The 25,318-nt window shown below is 42.7% G+C and overlaps 1 protein-coding gene across 1 annotated transcript in view; it reads right to left on the reverse strand.

Annotated features, from left to right (window-relative positions):
• Window positions 1-25,318, reverse strand: part of SCN11A (sodium voltage-gated channel alpha subunit 11) — a 69,465-nt gene that overhangs the window by 22,114 nt on the left and 22,033 nt on the right. The window contains exons 9-19 of the mRNA XM_007110497.3: window positions 24,811-25,008; window positions 23,705-23,878; window positions 20,921-21,050; window positions 19,656-19,894; window positions 15,735-15,920; window positions 13,064-13,432; window positions 11,025-11,456; window positions 7,948-8,061; window positions 7,069-7,183; window positions 4,757-4,911; window positions 1,394-1,567 (exon numbers count right to left, since the gene is read on the reverse strand). Coding sequence (XP_007110559.2) covers window positions 1,394-1,567; window positions 4,757-4,911; window positions 7,069-7,183; window positions 7,948-8,061; window positions 11,025-11,456; window positions 13,064-13,432; window positions 15,735-15,920; window positions 19,656-19,894; window positions 20,921-21,050; window positions 23,705-23,878; window positions 24,811-25,008 — 2,286 coding nt within the window. The remainder of the gene's footprint in view (window positions 1-1,393; window positions 1,568-4,756; window positions 4,912-7,068; window positions 7,184-7,947; window positions 8,062-11,024; window positions 11,457-13,063; window positions 13,433-15,734; window positions 15,921-19,655; window positions 19,895-20,920; window positions 21,051-23,704; window positions 23,879-24,810; window positions 25,009-25,318) is intronic.

Genomic DNA, 25,318 nt, shown 5'->3' on the forward strand with positions numbered 1-25,318 from the left:
TAGTATTCTTTTTGAAAGTGTGGTATTCAACTACTGTTTTGATATTTAAATGGCTATTGTTAGATTTATGTTTTAAATTTTGTATCTGGTCAAATTTGGGCAATTTAGCATCTACACTCTCATTTTTATCCATATGAAAATTTATGTCAAAACTTCAAGCACTTTGCTTGAGGTTACACAGAAAGAGAGTAAACAAAGAAGATTTAGAATCAGTCTCCTAAGTTTAGGCCAGTAAACCACAGGTCCTAGATCAGAAATACCAATAATCTTTCCATTGTCTTATGCATTTTTCACTATAATCTAATAAGATAATGGGTGTAGAGTGATTAGCACTGTGGAAATTGATAGGGATCGACATGATGATCATGGGGTTGCTTGTGTTGGAGCTCCAATGGCACTGATGCTTTTCTGAAATTCCTGAACCACACGGCTTATTTGTGCCCACCAACAAAATTATGGCTCTCCAGTGTGGTGTGCTGACCACATGGCTTATGCTATGCATTTGTAGTATCTACTTCCTTAAATAGCAGGGATAAAGTCTAACTAATTAGGTCATGGTAGCAAGGATATAGATAGATGTTAAAATCAAGGGCTTTGGAGTGAGGCTTACTAGGTTTGAGTCACCTCCATCACTTCTAGCTGGGCAACCTTGAACATGTTTCTTAGCCTCTCTATGACTTAGTTTACTCCTTTGTATCTGGGAAAAATGACAATAACTACCACACGGAAAGGCTGTGATAACTAAAAGATAGAGTGCATATGGTAAAGTACTGCTTTCCAGAGAAAGCAGTCGAAAAATGTGATCTACTATCACTACTACTGGCCTTAGCATCATACAGACCAAGGTGTGAATTCCAATTTCACCTGAAACAAATTCTAACCCTCTGAGCTTCAGGTTTCCTTGTCTGTAATATGGTAGGTGATATATAGATCTGCTTAACTTGGAACATTGTTGTTCAGATTAAATGAAAAAATGTATGTGAATAATCCTCTTTGTTGCTTGACAATCAAGATGGAGACCAGTCTAATCTGCTCACTGCTGACCTGCTTTGAAAAGTCTTGAAAAGAAATGAAAAGTTGGAAGGAGAAGTAAAAGTAGAGAATATGCAAAGTTATTCTAGATTTACATCAGACATAAGCAGTGCTTATGGAGAGAAGTACATGAGTACTATCATGGAAAGGGTTGAGGTGGTAAGCGTATGAGATGCAGCGTATAAGGAATGGGAACGAGGAAAGGCTGGACTGCTGATGGATGAATGTGAAGAAAAATATTTTGGAGAGGCACTCATATAAGGCACACAGGAAAAGCAGCTCCCATGTGATCCCCTCGTCCACCCCTACCCACCCCGCCCTCAACCCCCACCTGCATGGGACACAGAGATGGTAAACTTACAATCACAATGATGAAATCGAGCCAGCACCAGGCACTGGTGAAATACTTCCTAAATCCAAAGGCCACCCATTTCAAACCCATCTCCAAGATAAAAATGTATGTGAAAATACTGTCAGTACAATTAAGTATTGCTTGGATTTTGGGTTGTGTACCAAGGTAAATATCTTCAAATACCTGAAATGATAAAGCACATCCATAGGCCAAGTTGAACTCTCTGCTGACTGTACTTTTTATTTTTCTTCCTTATTTGAATAAACTAGTACTTCTCTTGGTGACAAGGTTTTGCTCAAAAGGTGTTAAGGCTGAACTTTTCCAACAGAAACAATTCCTTGAGTAAGTAAAACCAGAAGAAGGAAATCCTATTTCTAGATTTCTGTTGCCACTATAGTTCCCCAGGCTCTCATCACTGGCTCCTGGAATATTTTTTTAAAAAAATCTTCACCACACTATTTCCTGCTCTTCCTAACCCTTTCAACTCTTGCCAGCAATATCTTGCCAACTTTTCCAGAACCTCCCAGTAGCATACACCATCTCTCTCATCCCCCTAGTTACCTGGGTGGCTCTATTCAGTGGCTCTCTGTTGCTTATAACATCAAGTCCAAACACCTTAGCCCACACTCTGGATCCTGCCAACCCTGAGGCTTGTCATCTTCCACCACAAACAGCATTATCCGTTTACCTCAGTGTTCCCTACAGATGTGATCATTTTGTATGTGAACCATGATTTGCAAAAGTTTGGGAAGCACTGGGCTAGAGCTCCCAATGTAAATTACTTTGAATATTAAATTTCATTAAGTGTGATTTATGAAAATTAGATATCCAAGCTTTTGGAGAGACCCTTTTCCATGCTACATCCAAACATTCCTTCACCTGAAGTATGTGTGCGTGTGACTCTTCAGGGTCTATATTACTAGGGTATAAGCTGTCCTTTTGGTCTTTACAGTGTTACTGAGGATGAAAGAAAAGAGAGAAGAGGCACTAAACCTGCCAAGTCATTTGGCAGGCAATGCCAAATGAAGGTAAGAAAGAAATCAGCCCTGCTGTCAGGGACTAAGGTAATCCCACAGTCCCACAACCCTAGGGAAAAAGAATAAAGAATAAAACAGTCTCACTTCCAACCCCCAAGTGGGTTTTTGACTGAAGAAGGCTTTTCATCTCCTCCTCTGCCCCACTGGCTCCTGGTCAAGCATTTAAGATCTCAGCTTAGCTTATATATTCTATAGGAAACTGTCCTTCTTCCACAGGAATAGGTTAGGTGCCATCCTACATGGCCCCATGTCACCCACTGCTTCTCTGAGTGTATCACTATGGTCCTGGTCTATAATTGCCTGGACTCCATCTGTCTTCCTTACTAGCCTCCAAGCTCCTGAAGGTCTGGGATTGTCTGTTTGCCTCTTGAGGAGAGACAAATCTGAATAGTGTTGGAAGCTCATTTCCTCTCTCATTTTGGAAACTTAGCAACTAGCTGGCTCAGCAGGGCTGAGTTTGCCCAATGCAAGAGCAGGCTGATATCAGCAACTGAGCTTTGGAAGCTCCCATAATATAACTAGGCCATTTCCTAATCCAGGAAGCTCCCATTATTAAGTAGTTGCCCAAATCAGAGCTTCTCAAACTCTAATGAGCCCCAAATCACCTAGGTTCTGATTCAGCAGGTCTGGGGTGGGCCCAAGACTCTGCATTTTTAATAAGCTGCCAGGTGATATGAGGCTGCTGGTTCATATACCACATGCAGTGGTGAGGGACTAGATGTTTCTTGTCTCCATTTCTCTATAAATACGTGTAGTGAAACAGGGCCTGGGTCCCTCTCCTGGAACCCTCTGCATTGTGTGCTCAGTATCACTCTGCCCAGCCTATGCTTGCCTCATCTGAAGGCAGATGAGAACTAGGAGGATTGTGTGCCCTCTGCTACTTTTCTGATTATAAGTTTTCTCACACGGTGCATGGGGTGTGTGTCTGTGACCTTGTGACAACACCACTGCTTTTCTACTGACTAACACAGGGCATGGCAGACAACAATGACCATTTGTGGAATAAATGCAAGAACCCTATCTTTTGGAAGTGTAGACAGCTGGTGAGATGTAATCACCAGAAGATTACAGGGAACCCTACAGGGTGAGCGATAAAAATTAATCAAGGGAGTTCTCTGGGATGGTCTTAGGGAAATTTTCTTTTTTGTTTCAGGGATAATTTATATTGCAGTAAGCAGGTAAATGGGGATGTCTGTTGATCACAGGCTCTGGTGGGCCCCCATGTGTGCTCTTCTCCTATCACCTAGAGATTACACAGGTGTAAAGCACTAACCAGGAAGGCAGGGGTGTAGGAACAAGACATGTGCTTGTCCCTCCTAGCAACTTGTGAAATGTTCTGTGACTCTAAATCCATAAGGGATAGCTCAGTACTCCATTCACTTGACATGACAAATAATAAGAGAATTTAGTTTTATATTATGGCCATTTTAAGAGGAGACACAAAACATAATGGGAAGGAGAGAGAGAAACATGCAGGTGATAATAGAGAACATACTGTTGCCCAAGGTGAGGATATATGTGCAGAGGAAGAAAGATGGACTACAAGGTGAGAAGAGAGAGCAGAAAGGAGTTTATGACTATATGGCTAGGGAGGCTGATGGATTTAGTTATTTCCAAACCTCACTGGAAATCACACCATACCTCAATTTCGAAGGATCTGTCATACACATAAAGTGGTATCTCTTTGTCTCTCCTCTCAAGGGATCATGAGTGGTGAAAAATACCAAGGCAACTTATATCCTAATCTGGTCCCTGTTGACTTCTCCTCCTAATGTTTTACCTTTTAGAAAGCAGCACTATGGTCTTCAGAAAAAAAGAGAATAGGAGCATTGCTGTCTAGAGGAGGAAACGTGTAGGATACAGTGAAAATGTCTAGAAATCCTCCAGGAATGATGGACAGACTTGGATTCAAGGGCAAGACTCCAATAGCGACTTTAAAGTGCCTATTTGGGGACTTCCCTGACGCTCCAGTGGTTAAGACTACACACTTCCATTGCAGGGGGCATGGGTTCAATCCCTGGTAGGGGAACTAAGTTCCCGCATGCTGTGTGGTGCAGCCAATATATAAATAAATAAATAAACAAATAAATTTTTAAAAAGTGCCAATTTGGGTCATCTTTCCCACAGGTAAAGCATCTTCGGCTTGGGGATTTCCCGGTTGTAGCATTCCTCCAGAACTTGTTGTGCAAAACCCTGTCCCCTAAAGGGATACAACTGCAGAGATCCCACTTCTTCTTGGTCTCCCCACATGCACAGCCCCGTGAGGGGCCAAGTCAGAATGAAGCCACCCAGCTGCCTCGATCCCCAATGTCCCCACAAGACCATGATAATTTACCAGTGCCCCACTGCTCAGCAGAATCACAAAGATAATAAAGCTCTCAAACCAGCTGTGTTTCACTATTTGGTAGCAGGTTTTCCGCAGCTTCCACCAAATGATCCAGGGGGACTTTCTCTTGTCCATAGTACAGCATGGAGAGCAGCAATCCAGGCCTGCAAGGAATTAGCATCTCTATCATTAGTGTCTATAATACATGTGCATTAATAGCCCAACTCTTCATCCCTCCTTGAACACACCATGTGACTTTGAAAATCCTCCAACTAAAGAGGTGGAGTCTTTTTCCAACCCCTTGAATTTGGGCTCAGCCATGTGACAACATTTGGCCAACAGAGCAGAATAGGAGTCATAATGTGCCAGTTCTGACTCAGTGAGAAATTCAACAAAGATATAGAACTATAGGAAATATAAACAAGGACCAATCAGAACTGAAGAATAACCAAAATGAAAAATGCACTGGAGGGAATTAACAGATTAGAGGATACAGAAGAATGAAATCAGTGATCCGGAAGACAGGGTAGTGGAAATCACCCAATCAGAACAGCAAAAAGAAGAATTTTTTTAAATGTGAAGAGTTTAAGGAATCCCTGAGAAAACATCAAGCATACTAACATTAGCATTACAGGGGCCTCAGAAGGAGAAAAGGGACAAAAGACTTATTTGAAGAAATAATGGCTGAAAACTTCCCTAACCTGGGGAAGGAAACAGACATCCAAGTTCGGAGATTGGGAGCACAGAGATTCCCAAACAAGATGAACCCAAAGAGATACATGCCAAGATACATTATAACTAAAATGTCAAAAATTAAAGATAAAGAGAGACTCTTAAAAGCAGCGAGAGAAAAAGAACTAGCTTTATACAAGAGAACCTCCATAAGACTATCAAATGATTTTTCAGCAGAAACTTTACAGAGCAAAGGGACTGGCACAATATATTCAAATTTTTGACATTTTAATTATAATGTGTCTTGGTGTGGATTGTATTATTATTGCATTATTCAATTCTTTCCTACATTTTCTAAGTCTTCGTTGAAGTACTTACTGGGATGAAGTTCATTTTCCTCCCTAGTTTGGTCAGAATTCTTATGATCATCTCTTTGAATTCTTTATCAGGTAAATTACTTACCTCTGTTTCTTTAGGGTTTTTCCTAGGGTTTTATTTTGTTCTTTCATTTGGAATACATTCCTCTATCTCCTCATTATGACTTTCAGTTTTTCTTTCTATGAACTAGGTGAAACAGCTACCTATCTTGGTCTCGAAGGAGAGGACTTGTGTGTGTATATCCCCTGTGTAGATGGCTTGCACCTGGCAGCTTTAGCAGGGCAACTGGGGCTGGAGCTTGCCAGGGGCAATCTCTGGGGAGCACTCCTCCTAAGGCCACCCAGGCGGGGCAGCTGGGGTTAGAGCGGGCTTAGGCTGGAGTCAGTCCCTGGGGAGTGCTGAGGCCAAGGCTGCCTTGGTGGGGTAGTTAGAGCTGGAGTGAGTGAGGGCTAGGGGGAGTTCTAGGGGTAACTCAAACAAAGGCGTTCTCTGGTGCCTCTGACCCCACAGAGGGCTCCAGTACTTCCCTGCTCATTTGGCAGAAGCTCTAGGGTTAGTACATGGATTTCCTTCCAGTATAGTCTAGATGTCCTTTAAACTGCTGTTTTCTTGCTGCGTCCCAAGGTGGGTGAGTCTGTGCTCTGGCCCTGCAGCAATATTCCTTCCTACTGAAGGTCACTAAGTTGGGGGTGGGATTCCCATGGATACCATGTCTCTGTCTTTCCTACCTGTTTCTATGTGGTCTTTCTATGTGCAGTAGCTGTTCAATCAACCCTCAGGTCTTTTTCAGGAGGAACTGCTCTATAAGTAGGTGTAGAGTTGGTGTGTCCACGGAAGGAGGTGAACTCAGGGTCTTCCTATGCCACCATCTTGGACCCCTGCTCCCAGAGAAAAATCTTGAGAGATGAGTTGAGGGCCTGGCAAAGGCTCTAGTCAACCCCAGACTTATGGTCAAGTTCTCTTGGTCTATGACCTCTAGTACATCCTGACAATTGATGTACTGGGAACTCTACCAAGTGGCAAAAATACTGGCCCAGTGGGCTTTCTGGGAGAGCTGTCTAGATTTTCTACCCTGGTACTTGGGCTGTACAAGTTGACCCCACCTAAATCAATAATTTCCTGAAATGGTCCCAAGAATCCAGGGAATACTTTTCACTTTTGTGTCCAGTAGAAGCAGAAAGAAGGCATCTATCAAAACCATAGATCTTCTAAGAATAACAGAATCCCATCCAAATATTCCATGAACTGAATGTAGGAATACTGCCACTTACCTTTGGGCAAACATCTCTCTGGTTCCTTTTTGGGAACCATTTCCAGTACCCACCGAAAGGGATCCTGTGGACCAGTGGTGCTACATTCTGAGAGCACACTCGTAGCATCAGACTTCTGCACATCAGAACAAAGAAAGGGGGAATCACTTTCCAACACCCTCTGTCACCACGGTTAATACCTAATACCTTATTTTATGACTTTTTATGCATGAAACTAGCTAGGCAAAGGTATGAAGGGTGTCTAGAAAGTATACTTCTTGTTGCATTATTTCCTAAATGTTCTGACCAGCCCCGACTTCAGGACAGAATTCTCTAACTGCTCTCCCTTGGTTGATGAAAGATAAGGCACATGAAGACACAGTGCCTCAACCTTTTCCTCCCTCCAAATCTTACCTCTGATCTGCTGACTAACCCCAAATATGGAAGCCAGGTGATGAGAAGGATGCTACTTTACTGAGACTGAAATTGTCAGCTACCTCAACTCCCAGAATAATAGGCCTAGAACAGTGGTTCTCGTTGATTTTACCCTCCAGGAGACATTTTGGCAATGTCATTGATTTTACCCTTTAGGAGACATTTTGGCAATGTCTAAAGACATTTTTTTATTTTTACAATGGGGGGATGTTATGGGCATCTAGTGGGTAGAGGCCAAAGTACTGCTGAACACCCTACAATACACAGAATAGTCCACATAACACAGAATTATCCTGTCCCAAAGGTCATAGTGGAGAGGTTGAGAAACCCTGGCCTAGAGCTTTGCTTAAGATCTAATTCTGGCAGTTTGCTTTGTACTAATCTTGATATTTTTCCACAGTGGCTATCTTGGAGAAGGTGTATGGATGAGCCATGTTTCTTCTGGGAACACCCTGGGAAAATTACCTTTCGGGGATTCTGTATCGACAGATAAGGATCATCTTCAGAGAATATGTCCATTTCCACACTCTGAGCTCCTAGACTGGTGGGCTCCTTGGTCTTCTGATGGAGTTCACTGGCCTGACACTGAGAAACCCCAAGCAGAATTAATATTCCTCCTGGACATCTCACTTGAGATGAAACAAGTTTGAATTCTATTTGGTTTTCTGTTTGTCTTGAAAATTATTACATTATTAACCTTTTTCGTTTTACTTTTGTAAACTGATCCTGGAAAAACTCAACATAAAATAATTCTGGAACACTACTATAGGAAACAGATAACAAAACTTACTCATAAGTAATATAATCAAAACAATATGGTTTGGATACAAAATTCACCAAATAATTAAGAGGTGAAACTTACTGTAGCCTTTCAATTCAATGGCAAAATAATAAATTGTTTAATAAATGGTACTGGCATAATTAGTTATCCTTGAAAAAATATTACATTGTCAGAATATAGTAAAAATTAAAATCCATAATCATTTGATATTCTGATGTAAAAATAGATGTATAAAAATATTAGAAGTGGGCTTCCCTGGTGGCGCAGTGGTTGAGAGTCCGCCTGCCGATGCAGGGGACCCGGGTTCGTGCCCCGGTCCGGGAAGATCCCACGTGCCGCGGAGCGGCTGGGCCTGTGAGTCGTGGCCGCTGGGCCTGCACGTTCGGGGCCTGTGCTCTGCAATGGAAGGGGCCGCAACAGTGAGAGGCCCGCGTACCGCAAAAAAATATATATATATATATTAGAAGAATAACTTGGAAAATAATTTTTTACTCTGTTGGGTACAGAGGGTTGGCTTAGCAAAATAGGTAACTGAAAGACATAAAGAAAATATGAAAATATATCACAACATAAAAATAAAAACTAAATTTTGTCCTGTGACCTGCAGCTAAATCGAGGAAGGATATGCAAAGTCACACCTTAAGTGAAAGTTTCATCCTAAAATCTATGTGAGGGTTCCTGTGAATCTGACACTGTAAGGTCATGATTTAAGAACACTTTTCCCCTTTGAACATATATACACAATTAACAGGTACACATTATCTATGGACCAGACACAGAATAAAAATATAAAGCAATAACAATCTAAAGCATGTAGCAGGTAATGGTGAATAAAAGTGCCCCGTGTGAGGAAGGAAACCACAGTTATGTCCAGAGCTTGAAACTGTGGGCTGGGTTGAAGTTCTTGCACTTAAGAGAGAAAGTCAAAAGAAGCTAGACCACCTAGAGGGGTGGGATAGGAAGGGTGGGAGAGAGGGAGACGCAAGAGGGAAGAGATATGGGGATATATGTATATGTATAGCTGATTCACTTTGTTATAAAGCAGAAACTAACACACCATTGTAAAGTAATTATACTCCAATAAAGATGTTAAAAATAAATAAATAAATAAAAGAAGCTGTGGCCAATGTTTGGGATTACAATTATACAAAGCTGCATACCTAGAGAGGAAGGAGGAAGCACAGCCTCAGAAACAAGACCTGGGCAAAGGGAGCCACTGGTTCAGTGACTGGATCTGCAAAATGCCTAGTATCACTATTAGACAAGAATCCCAAGTTGGCAATACAAGACTTAGTTCTGAAATGGATCCCCTAGGCGGGTCGATTAAAGATACCACAGAACTTAGACTGCAAAGAGAGGGACAGATCCTCCCACAAAGATGAGCTTTCAAATTCACACTCCAAAAGGTATGAGGAGACAAACATAAAACCAGTAGCCCTCAAAAATTAGCTACAGGGAGGTGAATTTACTTGAGAAAAAAAATGCAATTAGTATAGTAATCTGAAAGCATCATTAAAATTAACAAGTTTAGAATTTAATTAAAAAAAGATATACATGGGCTTCCCTGGTGGCACAGTGGTTGAGAGTCTGCCTGCCGATGCAGGGGACACGGGTTTGTGCCCCGGTCCGGGGAGATCCCACATGCCGCGGAGCGGCTAGGCCCGTGAGCCATGGCCGCTGAGCCTGTGCGTCCGGAGCCTGTGCTCCGCAACAGGAGAGGCCACAACAGTGAGAGGCCCATGTACCACAAACAAACAAACAAACAAAAAAGATATACAGAATTTTGCTTCCTGGGTGGTAAAGTAAGAAGCTCTGCAGACATGCTCCACAGGAAAATTAACATAAGTGGTGGAAAATATTCGTAAAAAATCATTTAAGTTTCTGGAAATTGTCCTAAGGGCATACAGCAAAGGAAGAAATATTTACTAAAAAAATCTACACATTTCAGTAATAACAGCAGGAGTCTATGTCACTTGAGCCATGATCTGCTCTCTTCCTTCCCACCCCCAGCTCAGTTTGACAGAAGCTCCACTCTAGGCAGATGTGACCAAGAAGATGGGGCTCCCTTTACCCTCAGCTCCCAATCAAGAGATATGTATCTCACCAGAAGGTGCAGGTCACCAACTTTTCTCATCTCCTCCAACTCTGAGTTGAAGAGGCTAAATTTCTGGTGAATGTGGCCAAGAAGTTGGATTTCCTTTTTCAATTCAGTTTATACTCATAGGAAAGAGATTCTATTCCAGGTTCAAAAGCTTGAGAATACTGGGGCCCTGATCAACCTTACTCCAGCTAGTTTGCAGGTCAGAGGTTCCATGAAGGAAGAGCGGGGCTGAGAGATGAGAGACTACTGCCCCTCCGAGTACCAGGGGTAGCGGCTATGGCTAAGTGATCCTTCCCAGGGTGGTAGGCAATTCATAAGAAACAGAATCTCTTTTTGTGCTATTCACTTCACCTTCCACACTCCCCTTCTCACCTTTCAGCCAGTTCAAACTCTATACTTCTTCTTTTAGGGCTCAACCAAAGGCACTTGATTCCCCTGTTGCCCCAGCCCACTCTGATCGTGCTCCCCTCTGAACTCCTCTGACACCACCCACCTGTGCCACATGTGCAGGACCATGATTAGAACCAGCCCCGGATGTGCAGCCACCACATTTTATACCCTTATCATCTCTGCATAGTGCTCAGAACAGGGCAGGCAACCAGTGCCCCATGGCAACTCTAGCTCAGTACAACCTCTAAGTGTATGTGTGAACCTTCATACCTGTTTTCCAGCCTCAGGTTGTGTGACAGGCTGTGCCTTATCTTCACCAGGGGATTCAGCAACATCTTCTTCTTCTGCTAGTGGGGCCAACCAAGTCTGATCATGCCCGACACTCAAGGTCTTTGGTGCAGAAGTCGGTACACCAAACTCCTCCCAGGTCTCTGGGCCCTTTCTCATCTCTGTGACCAGGAGAATAACACCTTTGCTCTCTGCCTCAGCACCTTCTGTCACCTCTTTTTGCTTCGGTAAATGTTGTCTCCTGCACCACTTGGTACAAAAATGCTCAAGAGTATATATGATGAAACAAAAAGCCCGGCAGAACCGGTCCAGGGCTAACTGGACTTTGGTTTTCCTGACCTCTCCTTCTAAGTGTCCATCTCTCTCCTCATTGCTGAAGGAATTGAGCAGCAAGGCAATGAAGAGGTTGAGTACCTGGGAAGGGGCAAAGGGAGGGGGGACATAAGGAGAATGAAAAATTTAGCAAAGGAAAGAATACAGTAGGTTTCCACAACAACTTTTCCCCAAGACCCAAAACAAAATCAAATGAGAGTTCTATGTCCTTCTGCCTCCCAAGAAAGTTCATCTGTAAAATAAATAAAAGGAGAGAAGATTGAGGAAGTAATAGGGACATCAAGATAAGACCAAAGAAAAATTGAAGTTAAAGGGTGCAGACAGCCATATCCAGTCTGTCTGTGTGTAAGCAGCACGTATTGTAGACCCTGGCCAGGGTAAGGCTGAATGGCAAAACCATGTGGCAAAATCAAAAGTGGATATTCCTTGGGGATCAGCCAGAATCATGAGGTTGGACTTTTTCTGGAATCGCCCACAGGGATATGGGTCTGATGTCTAAGACTGCTGTGCTAGGAGGTCCTCTCCTGTCTGCACAATTTGAGAGATGGTATACTTGTGCAGGCTTTTTAAAATCTCTTTTGTTTGTGGCTCTCGCCAGCTCAAACATATACAGCTCTCTGGGAGAAGTGTCTTGTGGGTGTTAATGGGTCTAGTCACTCTTCCTCAGCTTCAGGAGAATTCCCAAGTCTGAATCTTTGCTCAAGCTCTCCTCTATTTGCTAAGTCCTCTTTGCCTCTTAAGTGCCCTTCTCAAGTACTGTGTCTCCCACAAAGCCTTTCTTAGTGCTCCCTTCCCACTCCCCTGGGTGATACCCTGCCCTTCTGATCTTTCGTATCTCTTACTGTCTATCAACATCACTTATTAGGTATTTAGGATAGTTAATTTTATTTCTATGTGGATTGTTAATTATATTTGCATGATAGCCCCAACTCAGTTCTGAAGATCTTATGCTCAGGTATCCCTGTCTGTCTCCTGTCTCTTCATACCCTCACTGGTGTACACCTAATTAGCCTCTCCATAAATAGCCATGCTTCCAGCTGCAAGTAACAGACTCAGGGCAGCTTACACAATAAGAAAATTGTCACATGACAAGATATTTGAAACGTTTTAAACAGGGGACCAATTATGACCCAACAATAGGTTTGTTCCACCTTCCCTCTATCTTCCGCAGTGCTTACTTTGTCTTAGTTTAGTTCTTCTCATGGTTGCATAATGTTTGCAGTTCTGCCAAGAGTCACAGTCATAAAAGGTCCAGAGGAAGTAAAAGGACCACTTTTTTTTCCTCATCCCTCCTTCCTCCCCTCCTCCTCTCCCCCTTCCTCCTCCTCCTCCTCCTTCTCCTTTTAAACAACAACTTCCTCAGTGGACATCTCTTTACATCTATTGAACAAATTAAGTCAAAAACCCCTACCTCGGCCAATCAATGGCGATCTGAATAACCACCTGGAGTAGGATAGACACTGGGACATCTTTATGAGCACTACGTGACAAGGTTTTCTTTCATGCTTACCGTACTGTCTTCATACAAAATTCAAATGCAGATTTTAAAATATTATATAACATTATATTTATAATATTATACTTAGAGTAACAATTTTCACTAGTGAAGTGTTACAAAAGAAGCCAATGCATTTGTTTAGTCCATGTATTAAACACAATGACAACAACAACAAAACTAAGACACTCACCACGAGTTTTCCTATCACCATGATCAACAGAAACACAATAATGCACAGTGCTTGGTTAGCTTCTTGCATACATTCCCACATGTTTTCGATCCATTCCCCACAGAGGATGCGGAATACCACCAGAAAGGAGTGGTAGAAATCCCCCATGTGCCAGCGTCGTAAACATGGGACTGCAGGATCAAGGGACTTTGAATTACTCTTTATGCAATTGAATTTAGAGCCAAAAAGCTGCATGCCAACTACTGAGAAAATAAAGACCACAATGGCCAAGACCACAGTCAGGTTTCCAAGGGCTCCAACGGAATGGCCAATTATCTTAAGCAGTGTGTTTAAAGTTGGCCAGGATTTGGCTAACTTGAAGACCCTCAGCTGTAAAAACAGACAATAAACAAAAATGGAAGAAAAGCCAGTTAAGAACAAATTCCATCTGCTCAGCTATAATTTAAATGACATGTTCCCAAACCACAGCATTTATAACTTTCAAAAATCTTTTCAAAGCCAGATCCATCCTAAACATGGTCACCAACTCCATGTCCCACTCTAATATTCACCTGTATCTACTTTTTGTTTTAAAAATGCAATATTTTGGTCTAATATTTTAAATGATAAAGACTTTGGGATCATGATGGTGGAATTGAGCATACATGCTTATTAAATATAATGAATGTATTGGAACCCTATATAATATACCAAGGGTCAAAAACTTTGGCCCCAGGGCCAAATCCATCCCATTGCCTGCTTTTATATGGCCTGAGAGGTAAGAATGTTTTTTACATCTTTAAATGGTTGGAAATAATTTTTTAAAATATTTCATTACACATGAAAATTGCATGAAGTTCAAATTTCCATGTCCATAAATAAAGTTTTATTGGAACACAGCCACGCACATGCGTTCTCTACTGTCTACAGCTACTTTTGTGCTACGATAGCAAAGCTGAGTGGTTTCGAAAGAGACCATATGGCCTGTAAGGCTGAAAATATTTACCATCTGGCCTTTTACAGATAAAGTTTGCTAACTCCTGTATTATATATTTGAGGTCACAAGTTTGAATCTAAACTTCATAACGATGACAAGAGTAACATGATGTTTTGTACCTAGGAGAGAAAAGGCAATCAGCCAGTCAAGACACACTCTCTTTTTCCACGAGAAATTTTCTCCATGGAAACTTACAGACCTTATAGGAGACAATAACCTTAGAAAAAACACAGCAACTAGTTTCATAGATTATTTCTTATATTAACTTTCAATGTAAACCAGTGGTTTCACTCCAAAGTACAATCCTGTTAAGTATCAACTATTTGGGGGGTGGGGAGATACTGCAGGTCAGTAAGACTTATATCACAAGAGAAGGACCACCACTGTCTACTTAGAGAGGAGCTGAAGGCATCTCAGGGAGAAACTGTGGTTCTGTTCTTATCCACAGGCAATGCCACAGAGCTCCTTGCCTCACAGCATGGCTGTAATAAGCCTAAACAATAGTAAAGCAAATGTAATTTTGCTCACCCAAGCACCGATAAAACTTTAGGGAACAGCCTAATAACGCCTGACTTTAAGCAGTGTGATTTTCTAACATATGCCAAGTATAAAATGTATGCTTAAGTAACTGAATCAAATGTCTTATTCTACAGGCTTGGAAATCCTATCCATGCCAAAAGAAAAAGTAAATCTCTGAAAGGGGACAAGAGGTCACCTTTTGTGGTTTTCCTATTACCCTCCCACATGTGATTTCTCTGTGATTTCTGTCCATACCTCTTGTGGGGTCGGTCACACTCCACTTTGCCTCATGGTCATTTCTGGGCCTGTCTTGTATCTTTCCTAGACTGCAAACTCCTTGAAGGCAGTGCTTTCCTCACCTTTGAGCCTTCCCTCATGTACATATCAGGTGCTTGGCAAAGGTTGCCAGGATGCCTCCAATGGTTCGTGGATGGAGGGCAAAGACTACAGAAAAGGAATGTGGTACTGGCAGCAATGAGGAGGGACTCTGTGAGATAACACCTGCAGGCAGCAACCGACCCCCGTCCTAGGCTCTGTAGTCTACACCCCCTTGGTGAGCCCAGCTGTGAGGATGCCTGGCTCAGAGCTCTGTGGGGGAAGAGATCATTGTAGGGGTTGTCACGAAGCAAGGAGCAGAGTCCTGATACCAGAAGACACAATTTTGCATCTGGTTGCCTGAAGGATCATCTTGTGGAGGGAGAGGAAGGAAAGTAGGGGTTCACCTGAGAGAAGACCCCTTGGGACTCACAAAGGTATTAAAGACCTGGGTGGGAGGAGGAGTGCAGTTTTGGTTCTCAGGTTAAGGTAAGGTGGTAAAGTTTAATCCAAACTAGCTACTGAACTCACTCAAGACTCTTCAATCCTGTCAGATAAGTTATTCAGTATGAGACTTCCCTGGTGGGGCAGTGGATAAGACTCCACGCTCCAAAAGCAGGGGGCCCAGGTTCGATCCCTGGTCAGGGAACTAGATCCCACATACATGCCACAACTAAAAGTTCACATGCCACAACCAAGGAGCCTGCCTGCTGCAACTAAGGAGCCTGCCTGCCACAACTAAGACCCGGTGCAACCAAATAAATAAATAAATAAATAAATAAATAAATAAAGAGCTGGTTAAATCGGATTATAATCCTGACAGCCCCTTTAAAAAAAAAAGAAGGAAAGAAAGTGCCTTACCACTCTTAAGGAACGAAATGACATACAACTTTGTTTTCCTGGACACATACTATTTATTATCACCTCTGCAAAACTCAGAAGAGCAACAATGCTGTCAAAAATGTTCCACCCTCGACGAAAGTAGTGGTAGGGATCCAGCGCAATGATTTTTAGGCACATTTCAGCCATGAAAATGCCAGTGAAAACCTACAGCGAGACAAAGAAAAATGAGAAAAGGAAGCTACCTCTTCTTGGAGATACACTTTTAAGAATGGTCCAAGGGAATTACAGAGGTTACAAAGAAATAAAATGTATTCTCATGCTTGATACAATATGCCCTGCAATCCACAAAAAAGAAACGTTTATCACTGTAGTATGAACCTCACTCTACCTTTGCCCCTCTCTCTGCCCTCCTCCACTGCCTCCACTCCAGTGTCACCAAGCTAAGAGACATCAGGATGGAGAATAAATATTATTTTCCATTCTTTTAAAAAAATAAAGCAAAATTGGCTTCTTGGTAGATGGCAGAGTAATAGGAAGTGTCAAGCAATTCCTCCTCTGAATTCTCTTTAAGATACTAATAACTCCGAAGTGGGGGGAGTACACAACAGCTCTGAAAACTAAAGATAAATATCGTTCATAAACCAGAATGCAGGAGGAGTTCACCTAACCATTCAATCTCAACACCTTGATCAGAAAAAAAAAAAAAAAAAAAAAAAAAAAAAAAAAAGGGCCCAGAGCAGAGAACTGAAAAACACTAGACTACCAGGTGCAGAAAAATGTCTTTGAGCAACCTGATATAGAGGATAAACCCTAGATTGGTTATGGCTGAAAGGAAGATTAGCAAGTCAGAATATAATCCTAAAGACTCACTAGAATGCAAGGCACATCATTCCAGAACAAAATATCAAAGAACTAAAAGGAGGGGCAAGAGCTTAAAAAGCACTAAACTATGTCTTTTCCAAGGGAAAAATAATTCTCTGTCTTTAACAATTAGATAATACAGGCTTAAGAAATTTGCAAAATGTAGCAGAGTAGCCAAATTCAAAACTAAATCTATCTTCTATTCTTTGCAGAAGATAAAGCAAAGCATTCCTTCATAGCAAATAGCACTTTCTCTATCACACACACACATTAAATAGAAATGAGAAAAACAATAGTATGAAAATAGTATGAAAATAATACGTTATATGAAAAGGGTTAAAGTATTTTAAAATGTCCATTTTAACAGGGGTCCCCAACCTCCAGGCCGCAGACCAGTACCGGTCTGTGGCCTGATAGGAACCAGGCAGGAGGTGAGCAGCAGGCGAGCCAGCAAAGCTTCATCTGCCGCACCCCATCGCTCGCACTACCACCGGAACCATCTGCTCCCTCCACAGTCCGTGAAAAAACTGTCTTCCACGAAACCGTTCCCTCGTGCCAAAAAGGTTGGGGACCGCTGTGTTATAAGACTCTCTTCTTTCGTTCTGGAAACAACAAAAACAACCCCTAAATGATTAAATTTCCTTATTAAAAAGTAACACGTAGTCTATTTTTATAAATAATTCAATGACTTACTATTTATAAAATACATCCCTAAAATAAAACGACACAAGTTAAAATAAAAGGATAGGCATAAATAAACACAGAATAGGCAAATAAAAAGAAATTAAGGGTGGCAAAGAAAAATCAAAGCTTATACCTATCTTCTTCCTTTAAACATTGCTGCCTATCCCTGCCCAGTGCCATAACCAGCACCTAAAAGCAGGCAGTGCTGTGCGTTCCAGTTAATTGTGCTGGACTGATCTCCATACCCTTTTGACCCACTCTTCCTCCTCCTGTCTCCTTCAGGCTTTAGGTGTCTGTGCCCAACAGCGTCCCTAGATGCTTTGGGACCATTGGTTTTGCAATCCAATTCAATTGCTATTTATGACTTCTTGGGAGCTCAATGTACTCCCTTGATTCAAGCAATTCTGAAGCCTAGAGAGTCCATTTCTAAGTCTAGCCCACAGAACTCCACAGGCCAGCTTAATCCTGGTCCACCCATCAGACGGGAGAGGTCTGAATGTGTTCTTTCAAGCTCAGGGCTCCAGGACCTCCCTGCACCACCATCACGGGGGCACAAGAGATGAGGTGGCTGCCCCTTTTTTTGCATGTCTAGGGAATGGGGCACATGGAATAGATGCACAGGCTACATAACCAGCTCTGCATGTTTCTCTACAATTTTCAGGACCCAGGGTCCAGCTGCTGCCTGTGGTCTCAGACACCAACAATGTCCCTCTGCTCCTTCTGCCTCTGGAGTGAAAAAGAATGTCACTTAATTTGCCAGCTTCCAACTGTAAAATGCAACTTCACCTCAGCACCCAGGATGCCTGGTCAGTGGGAAATGTGAGAGGCGGGCTTTGGCTATTTCCCACAGTTGGACCAGCAGATGAAGTGATGGACAGAACATCTTTGCAATTGGGAAGCCCTGTCCAGGGGGATGACTCTGGGTTCTTGAGTATTCTCTGGAATTTATCCAATAACTCCATCTACCAGGAGATGCTGAAAGATGGGTCCTGCTAACTCTGTTGAGGTAGGGACTGTGGCCCTGAGGGCACAGCATTTGCCTCCAAGTGAAACTAAACCATCAGGCCATTCTGGGACACCTCAACAGGAGAGAGCTAAACACCCTGGCCTGGAGCCCAGAAGATGCCAGCCTGTTAGAAGGTATGGTGTGTGTTAGCTTTATTGTGCAACATGGAATCTAATCTGACCTATGCACACCCACAGGGCACTTCTTCCCAAAGGCGGTATGGGAAAAGGAACTTAAATGCAGACTGTCTGCAAGGAGATCCACCCTGCTCTTATACTGCAGTTTCCTGCTCTTCCTGCATGGGATGTAGAACCAAGGGTGACAGGCACCTGTCTACAGTTCTACACCATCCTAAACCTGATGCATGGAATCAGCTCTGTGGACCAACTCCTGATTCAATACGTACTGTGGGTTCTTGTCAAAGTAAAAAAAAAAAGAAAGTTTAAAAAAACCTACATACATACATACTGCCTGGAAATACTCTGCAATGCTAAAAATTATCATCTTTGCTAGTAAGACCATAGGAAATGAGTTTCTTCTTCCTTTCTTTGTATTTTTACTTATTTTTAAAATTAAAAAAACACACATTGCTTTTTAAATTAGAAAAATAAAATAAAGCTGTAAAAAGAAAAGGCTAGACATTCTGGTAAGATTTTTAGCTAATTAACTCATTAGCAAATTAGGGTAGAACATTCACTAGGTACTTACTTATTATTTCTGATATTTGGGAAACTAATTTTCCCTTGGGCCTTCTGCAGGAGCTATGAATTAAAATGAACAGTTCTTGAAAAATCTGCTCCCGTATCTTAATGTTCCCAATTTAACTGAGAGTAGCTTCATCCAATAACAAACACACTGAAGCAGGCTCAAGTCTGGAACCCCATGTCCACCCCACCCCACAAGCCTCTCACACCTACTCCTGGAAAAGAACCTCCTACAGCTTGAAGGCTCTGACTCACCTTTCTAGGGAAAATAACACTTAGTAATGGCAGTCACACTGTTTTGTGACAAATGATGTCATCAATATCACTGGGGACCATGGTACTCATTACCATGGGTCTCTGGATATGGTTAATGTTTTCTTGATTATCCAAAATAGTTGACCTTTTAAGATATCTACTTACTTCTGTCTTACCACTGAATGACTCTTTAGTCATCCATTAGATGACTAAAGAAACACCTCAACATACTAGAGGTCGAACAGGGGCCCATGGAAAATTACTGAAATGGGTAAAAATAAAATCCTAACAGTCACCTTTTCCCTCTACTCCACCTAAGAGGACCAAAGACCTATGTTAGGTTAGGCCACTCACAAAATGTTTAGACTTCGAAAGGGTTATAATTCAAAGTTTGAAATATGTTTTATATTTTAAAAAGCCTAGAGTTACCAAATTCCCTGTGTACAACATATTCTCAAAACTCTGGTCCATTTTGTAATGCTCCATGGCCAAGAAGAGAGTGTTGATTATGATGCAGATGGTGATGGCCAGCTCAGTAAAGGGGTCGGTCATCATGGTTCTCAGGGCCTTCTTAATGCACAGCCACCGGGGGCTACAGTCCCACACGAGGTATTTTGATGCCAGGTTTTTCCCACATGGGAGGCAAGGTTCCTGTGATTTTTCTTGTTCTGGAGAAGGAGAATTGAAAGAGCACTTGAGGAGTTAGGTCTGAGCCAGTCTGGCTGTTCTTTGCCTGTGTGCATTCCTTCCTCCCTCTTCCCTAGCATCTCCTGTGCTACAACATGATCAGTCAAGAAGGTTACTGATGCATAGCTAGGAAGCTTTCCCACACTCAACTTCCATGTGGTATAGTCAAGTACTTCAAGTCTTTACACTTATATTGAGCATCTGGGAGCAGGGCCGCACTGTAAGAGATACAGATGGGGAAGTCAACACTGACTGGCTATGAACCCATGAGAGAGACAGACACAAGCCAAAGTTATGTTCACTCAAGGAAGACCATGGTGACGGCTATACCAGAGCACAGGAAGCTACCAGGGCTCAGGGGAAGGGGAGATATTCAGGCAGGGGTATCTATAAGCACTGAAACAAAAGGCATGCTATCAGTTGGTTGAATTCAGGCCAGAAAGCAGCTGCACCCTGATTTCCACACAATTTCAAGGCCTCATGAGATGATGCAATAGGCTCAAAAGTGCTAAGAACCCATTTGATCCCATTCTTGCTGGGACTTGAGTCCTGCCCTTGAACACGAACCCCTCAGTTTGGTCTCTGTTGCCTCCTGTAAATCAGGTCCATCAGATGGTTCCAGCCTGCATATGCAAGTCTTCTTCTATTATTCATGCCAGATTCCTATTCTAACTTCAATGACAACTGTAACCTCCTGGAAACTTCTATGTCTTCTCTTCTTTGGCTGGCTATCATTGTCACTGAAACTTCCTGTGACTGCCTGGCCTGAAAGAGAAGTCCCGTTGGTGCGCTTGGTCCCACCACTACCCAAGTGGCAGCTCAGGGTGGGCCCAAAAGGAAGGCCTGCTTCTTCCAAGCCATTTTGCTCACATGCTCCAAAGAAGCATGGGGAGTCACTCTGCAGGAAGTATAGTGGGTTGCAGAGGGCTTCTGGGGGGCTGGAGAGAGGGAGAAGGGAAGGGCATCCTTGAAGTTAGGCTCCCCCTTGGTCTTGGAACAGAACTTACCGTGCATGGTGATGGTGAGGATGCTCACAGCGCTCAGTGCTCTCTGCCTTTGGAAGGGGTCTCCGTGCTCATCACTGTGGTCCACTGACAGATTCTGGGACAGTCGTTTGGTTTGTTCAAGTAGGTGTGGCTGTAAGAGAAGGCATGGTGGACTGTCTAAGGGAAGGGGCGACCTCTCCTCAAAACTTGACAAACTTTGTTTCAATGCCACATGCAGCGAAGATGCTCAACTCACTTCAACTTCATGGCATGCCAAAGGTGCAGTTTTCTTAATTCACATTTAATAGGTAAGAGAAATATGGTTTGAACATTCATATTTCTTATGTATGCCCATTTCTAGAGTCTAGAGTCGTACCTACAGAAACATTTCTTTCTCCGTGTTTTATTCATTGTCAACAAAGAGCAAAAAATATTTTACAAAAACTAATGTGCAATGGTTCAGGGTATGAAAGCAGTAAAAAGTGCAATTTAGAAACAATGTTTGCGAGGGGCAGAAGTAGTGTATAAATTTAGAAAGGTGGATTGAGACCACATAGTGAAGTGCCTTGAGTGGCTGCCTAAATAGATTTTGAAATAGTCAGTAACTAAAAAGAACAGTCAAAATAAATATCACAAAATCCATATACTAAAATTCAAGCACTCAGGCCATGTCTAAGAGCTTATTGATTCTCACCATATCTACAACTCTAAAGTATGTAGAGATTAAAGGACATAAACCTTCAGCTATCCAGAAACTCAGGTATCCGTAATTACTTATTCCCCCAAAGTTCTGACCAACCATGGCCCCAGAGGGAACTATCCCTTTCTGAATAGCTATTCTAAAGGGAGCCTGTAGTATTTCTATAGCTATTTCCTATTCTAGTTAAAGGGAAAAGACACTTTATGTTAGGTGTCTGGGTCTTTGTCTATTGCTTTGTGAAATGAGGAAAAACTTGCAAAATATTAAAAAATATATGCAGTCTCTTGAATATGCTGTGATCTGACAGCAAAGAAGCCTCTAAATCATGAGATCTTGCCCTGTCACTCCATCAGAGAACTGCTCAGAGCAGTGGGTGAGGTCCGTGCATCTACTTCTACAAAGGCCCTTTAACTCCCTTTCCCCACCCCAGGCTCAGGCACACACACCCATCTCCTGCCTGCTTCACCCTCCCCCTACATCAGTAAAGAGGCTCTAGCCATTATTCCCTGGCCTGTATCACCAACATCTTCCTCTCTTCTGACTTCTCTTTTCCAGAATTAAAACATGTTCAAACATCCCCCACCTTAAATGATAAGAATAAGCTTTCTTTTTCTACAGTACATCCTCTCATAGCTTCTTTTCTGCATATCCTGCTGCCTACTCAATAGCCTGACTTGAACGCCCCATAGGCACCTCAAAATTGGCACATGCAAAACTTAACTTGCTATCTTCCTCACCCCCAGAACATGCTCCTTGCCCATCTCAGTAGATTACCCACCAACAAGTCGGCTACCCAAGCCATAAACCCCACCCTCTACATCTAGTCAATTGCCAAATCTTTTCCTCTGCAGATCACTGTAACCTGTTCATCTCTCTTCATCCTCACTGCCCTAACCATAGTTTAAGCCATCGTTACCTCTTACTTGGATCACTGCAACAACTTCTTAACTGGTTGCCTCCAGTCTCGCACTCCTCCAATCCCCTCTCTTCAATGCATCCAGGATTTTCACAATGTAAATCTAGTCATATCACTCTTCTGCTTAAAACCTTTCCATACTGCTTACCACTTGCTCTCATTGTAAAGAATGAACTCCTTAGCTTGGCTTTAAGGCCTTTTATGATGGTCCATATCTTACCACTAGAGCCTCTTGCCACCCCCCCACCAATCTCATCTCACACACACACACACACACACATGTGCGCGCACACACACTTGCACATTTTCTACTGGGTCACGTTCTGCTCTCTTTTGCTTCCAGGCCTATGAGTGTGCTGTTCTCTCTATGTGTAGTGCTTCATTCTTCTTTTTACCTGGTTAATTCATCCTTTCAGCTTACACACTGCTTCCTCTGGGAACTCTTTTCTGATCCACTGCTCCTTTCCCAGCCCCCACCAAGTCTGGGGTGGTTGTCTGAAGCAGACGCTATTGTTGGCCCCATCCATATGTCCTCAGGCTTCCTTTGGCAACCCAAACACTTTTTTGCCCTAACACATAGCATGTCAGAAATACAGAAAAATTATTGTTTCCTGACCCCAGAAGTCTTGAACCAATGATGGACCAAAGCTGGTGTATAAATACTCTAGTGCTCTCACTCCAGGGAGATTAAACTGGCTTAATAATGCACATTAATTGGCCACCTTCTCTTCCATGTATCACTTCTCCCCTCCCCTCTTAATGCTTCCTAAGATCACCTCCCAAATAATCTACTTGCACTCTAACGTCTCAGGGTTTGCCTTGCAGGGAACAAACATTGCCCCTAAGATGATGCTCCTGCTCTGCTCTCCCTCAGTGATCATCATGTCGGTCATCACACTGAACAGTAACTGCCTCCTTGTCAGTGTGCCTTCATCATTACTTGCCTGTGTTATATATCCCACGTATCCCCAGTGCCTACCCCAGTGCCAAATAAACACTGTCAACATTTTAAATAGACATCTGTAAATAAATGGATAATTAAATAGACACATGGATGCAGGGAATATGTGCAAATGGATGAATGGATAAATGATTGAATGAATGAATGAGTCCTTTCAATTAGACTGACAACTTGACCTGTCCCCCTGAACGGTGCTAAAGTATCATCAATCCCTTGGCCCAAACTTGCCTTTTTTGAAGAATCTTCATCAGAATCTAATCCTGGAACCTGGTCTTTCCCAGACTTTCTCAAAAAGAAGGATTTTCTTTTCTTATTACCAAATAGTTTTCTCTTCTTCGGGGAAAAAGATGATGCTTCAAGGGAATTAAGTGAACTTCTGTCAATACCCATGGCAACCAGAGCCTTAGAAAGTGAAAAAAAGCAATTAATGAACAGATCATACTCCCCACAGAACACTGTAAATGACTTCAACCTCAGTAAGCATTCTCTCCCCTCTTCTGGTAGCACTGGACCATTTTGATTGCTCATTGCCCAACTGTAATATGCTAGCTTTGTCATTGTTTATGTGGGATGCTAGCTTTGTCATTGTTTATGTGGGGAACATGTCCTGTTTGTCCACGAGATTGCAGCCCTCGAAGGCAGGGTTGACTCTTAGATATCTCTATGTCACTAATCCTTAGCACAGTGCCCTGTATGTGCTAAGCATTCAGTAAATGTTTGCGCTTAACGTTGCAGATATCAAGCACTTAAGATGGGCTTCCTCCTGACAAATCTCTATGGAGGATGAGAAAAAGCATAAAACATGGCCCTGGTCTGAAATCTTAGAATCAAATCTTAGAATCTTAGAGCTGAAAAAATGTAAAGATGCCAGGGAAACAATAAGAATGGCCTGTAAATATAACAAGAATTATAAAAAAGGATCATGACTGTCATCTCTACAGCCACCATGATAGATTTCCCAGACTCTCGCAAGCAAAGTCCCTGGACACAAGCATCTCCAGCTTCCCACAGGAAAGCCTAGAGCAGAGCCTTAATTTACGTACACATACATTTTATCCTCTAGCCAGCAATTTGGGATCTATCTTTGAAGGCTCAGGTTTCAGAAGGTCAAAGATCATCAAAACCAAGGGTTCCCTTCCTCAAGAGCCCTGCGCCTGGACATCTTAGTGGGCGACTGTAGCAGAGCCAGCTGCAAGGGGGTTAAAAATTCTCAGAAAAGCACCAGTTGGGAAAGCACTGAGACTAGGCCTTATACAGAAACCTTGAGTGTCAGACCCCACAGCCTCTGGGGTCCTCCCAAGCAGACCCCACTGTCTGACACCACATGCCCCTACCTCCTTCTCCTCCTTTAACAGCTGCTGGGCTTCCTGGAACATCTTCTCCTTGGCTTCTGTCTCAGCAGCTACATTCTTGTTCTGTTCCTCGTAAGCCATGGTGACAACAGCCAGGGTTAAGTTAATCAAGTAGAAAGAGCCCAGGAAGATGACCACCACAAAGAAGAAGACTGAGTAGAGCCCTGAGGTGCGCAAAGTCTGCAAGGGACACAGCACATGCTGGCATCTGAATCTTTCCTCCACAGAGGGGTGACTTGACCTCGAGTGGAGATTACACTGTAGCAATTGGTCTCTCCCCAGCCCTGGTTGGCTCAGCTACCTGCAGCATCATCTACTGCCTCCCCCATCACCTAGAGCTCCTGATGCCCTATCTCTCAGCAAGGAAATGTCATCTGTACATTTACTGTACACAGTAAAGTCATAGTGACTTTACTGTCACTTTCTCAAGGGTATTTGCATTTTTTTAATTAAAAAGGCGAGAGAGAGCAATGCTGCATGATAGCTGAAG

This window comes from Physeter macrocephalus, chromosome 18 (genome assembly GCF_002837175.3).
Source record: "Physeter macrocephalus isolate SW-GA chromosome 18, ASM283717v5, whole genome shotgun sequence".
NCBI lineage: Eukaryota > Metazoa > Chordata > Mammalia > Artiodactyla > Physeteridae > Physeter > Physeter macrocephalus.